The 3,598-nt window shown below is 49.0% G+C and overlaps 1 protein-coding gene across 1 annotated transcript in view; it reads right to left on the bottom strand.

The window, feature by feature from the left end:
* The window catches only part of TRIM58 (tripartite motif containing 58), a 19,291-nt gene extending 19,010 nt beyond the window's left edge, over nucleotides 1-281 (bottom strand). The window contains exon 1 of the mRNA XM_011955783.1: nucleotides 3-281. Coding sequence (XP_011811173.1) covers nucleotides 3-245 — 243 coding nt within the window. The 5' untranslated portion in view covers nucleotides 246-281. The remainder of the gene's footprint in view (nucleotides 1-2) is intronic.
* Nucleotides 282-3,598: the final 3,317 nt, after the last annotated feature.

Below are 3,598 nucleotides of genomic sequence, written 5' to 3'. Positions count from 1 at the left end.
ACGCTCTCCACCAGGCCCGCCAGCTGCCGGTTGGGGCGGAAGCCCGCGGGCCGGAAGGGGCCCCGGCACTGCGGACAGGCGTAGACACCGCCCTGCGCGATGTCCGACTTCTCGCAGAACTCGGAGATGCACCTGAGGCAGAAGCTGTGGCCGCAGTCCACGCTGACCGGCTCCTGCAGGAAATCCAGGCACACGGGGCACCGCGCCTCCTCGCGCAGCCGCTCCCCGGGCGGCCCCGAGGCCATGGCCCGCCTCCCCGGGTGGCTGCGCTCCCGGCCGCCCGCACCGTCTCCGCTCGCGGTCTGCACAGGGGGAGGAGCCCACGCCGCAGGAAAGCAGGCGCCGGTGGGTGGTGTCCGCTGGCCTCGGTTCAAGAGCTCAGACGAGCCACACCCGGTGAAAAGCCACCACTCAGGCGCTCCCAGCGTCGGGGGTAAAATTAACGCTATGGTTCCCCCACCGCGCCGCCACACACACACCCAGGAAACTGGGCATTTCTAACTGGAATCCCTCGTCATCTCCTATTTTCACTGTCAGTAGATTTGGAGAATTGCTACATTCCCTCCTTCCTTCCATCTTCTTTTTGTTTTTTTGTTTTTGTTTTTGTTTTTTGAGAGGGTCTCGCTCTGTCGCCCAGGCTGGAGTGCAATGGCAAGATCTCGGCTCACTACGGCCTCCGCCTCCCGGGTTCAAGCGATTCTCCAGCCCCAGCCTCCCGAGTAGCCGGGATTACAGGCGCCCGCCACCATGTCCGGCTAATTTTTGTATTTTTAGTAGAGACGGGGATTTCACCGTTTTGGTCAGGCAGGCTGGTCTTGAACTCGTGACCTCAGGTGATCTGCCCACCTCGGCCTCCCAGAGTGCTGGGGTTACAGGCGTGAGCCACCGCGCCTGGCCTCCATCATTATTATGTAGATTTTGTGCAGATTTCTGAGGTACCAGTGCAGTTTTGTTACATGGATACACTGCATAAAGTCTAGGCGTTAGCGCAGGCGTCGCTGTAATCGTGTACATTGTTCTCATTCGGTGATCTCTCATCCCTCGCCCGCCTTCCACCCTCTGAGCCCCTTCCATTGTATACCGAGCTACTCTATGGTCCTCTCATACCATAATCGTTTCTTAAAAACCTTTCCCTCTTTATATGGCATAATCACTTTTTAAGTGTTTTTTTTCAAACTTCATTTTTTTCTCTTGTACTAATTACCTCTAGATAAAGAAATGAGACACCGCCTGACACGGGAAGATGCCCGCATAGGTGTGTATAACTATAGCTTTACAGCCCAGCCAAAAATAATTCTAAATATTTAAATAAATATCTGGCCTAGTTCAATGAGGGTCCTATAAGGAATACACAAGTGTTGTAGGATTGTTGCAAAGCCAATCTTGGAGATGACAAAGCTATAGAGATGCTCATCAGGAGGAATAATTCAAGCTTAGCCTCTCAGTGCTGTACCTGTCAGATGGGGGAGGCTGAGACAGGAGCAAAATGATTTGACAGAGCATGTTACTTCATCCAATGGGAGACTGAATCAGGATAAAGTACATTAAAGTCTCTAATGTCGTCCAGAAAGTAGACAAGTCTGGGGCAGTGTCTGCATCTGTGCAAAATAACTCTACTACGGTCGAATTTGAAGTGATGGTGGGGTGTGCCTCTGGCAAATCCAACCGTCCCTGAGCACACATTGTGTCTGTTTGCAGCCAGGAGTCTCATACATTGCACCAGTTACTGAAAACACACATGTTAAGGAAAAGAGGTAGGACCTCATTTCTCAAGGAGCCTTAAGATCAACTAGAAGAGGTGGATATGAAATCATGCAAACATAATTACAAAGCAGTAACTGTAAGGGAGGTCGCTCACCAGTCCTGCAGGAATATAACAGAGGACTCTGAATGAGACTGCAGGGTGGGGGGCAGACACCTGAGGTCTCTGAGTTAACCTCTGATAGGTGAACACAAGCTGGCCAGCAGGAAGGGGGGCTCCGCAAGGCTGTGCCCCCCAAAGCCATGAAGAGTACAAGGTAAACTTCAGCAGGTGGGAGCAAGACATACCCAGATGACACTGAGAAGCCAGGCAGGCTGGCAAGCTGGGCCAGAGTATGGTGGCAGTAGATAAGGCTGCAGCAAGAGGCGGGGCCAGATGACTCAGGTCCTTGGGGATCCTGTGGGGTTTGTGGGTCTTTATTAGAAGGACAACGTCTTGGGTTGGATCTCTGGTGACAGCCAGAGCAAAGGATTTTGAGGCCTCCTGCCTAAAGGTTAAATGCATAATTAAAGTGAGTAGATTCTTGGAGAACACACATGGGTTTGTATTAGCAAAACATTAAAGATGTGACATTAGAGAAAAAAGCTAAAGAGCAGAAAGAAGACTTAGCAAAGAAAAACAGACTCTGGCTCCAAATTAAGGGCTACGGCACTTGCTAAGAAGCTTGAGGCAAGCTGTGCCACATTTCTGCCCTGCATTTCTTCTAACGTGCAGTGAAGAGGTGTTAGTGTCATTCTTACAAGGCCTTTCAGAGTATTAAATGAGCTAATAGACAGTAGATGCTTAACATAGGTCCTGGCATGTTGCAAATACACACACACACACACGTATATATATTGAGACAGGGTCTTGCTCTGCTGCCCAGGCTATAGTGTAGTGTCACAACCTGACTCACTGCAGCCTCTACCTTTCAGGCTCAAGTGATCCTCTCACCTCAGCCTCCCAAGTACCTGGGACTACAGGTGCCCGCCACCACGCCCAGCTAATTTTTGTATTTTTTGTAGAGACAGGGTTTTGCCATGTTGCCCAGGCTGGTCTCAAACTCCTGGGTTCAAACAATCTGCCCACCTTGGCCTCCCAAAGTGCTGGGATTACAAGTGTGAGCCACCTCGCCCGGCCATGTAGCAAATATGTTTAATTGAAGAAAAGGAAATGAAATAGCAAAGTGAATGGAAGGATGGTGAGTCAAAAGGTAAGCTACAATAGGAAGAGAGATTTTTTTCTATTTTGTTCACTGCTCTATGTATCCCCAGGACCTTGAAGAGTAACTGGCACAAGTGGACACTCCACAAATGCTAATTGAATAAACAAGTTAATAAGTGAATGAACAGAATTAGCGCAGTTTATCATAGGAGCTAATGAAAGAGGGAAGTTCAAAGATGATTATACTATGTCAAATGTGAAATCCATGTTTTTCTGCATTTTACATATATGATCTTGCTCTGGCTCTCCGTAACTCTGGCAGATGTTGGAGCATTTTTCTGTTTTGCAGGCATAATGAGACACAGTAAAACAATACATTTGCACAAATGTGTGGGCCAATTCATAACCAAGCTCACTTAAATTCAGATTTCCTAGTGCCTGTGATCCTAAGGGAAGGCCTCTGGCTTCTGATGTTGGGGGTCACTGTGGTTTTCAGGAGGGTGTGACGGAGTGGGTGAGCTCACTTCTTCCCCTGCTGGTTCTAGAGTTGCTGAGCTTAAACTGCTTTGTCTCTGACACTGGTTGACTAGGAATGACATCGGTACCATTGTTCTTAGAAACACACATTTCCCTTACAGCACATCCATGCAGGTAAGTCGTGGACTGGATTATATCTTGATGTCATTGTATTTA

Source organism: Colobus angolensis, unplaced genomic scaffold (genome assembly GCF_000951035.1).
Source record: "Colobus angolensis palliatus isolate OR3802 unplaced genomic scaffold, Cang.pa_1.0 Scaffold40, whole genome shotgun sequence".
NCBI lineage: Eukaryota > Metazoa > Chordata > Mammalia > Primates > Cercopithecidae > Colobus > Colobus angolensis.
Note: the sequence above shows the minus strand (reverse complement) of the source record. Positions and strands in the feature narration are given on the sequence as shown.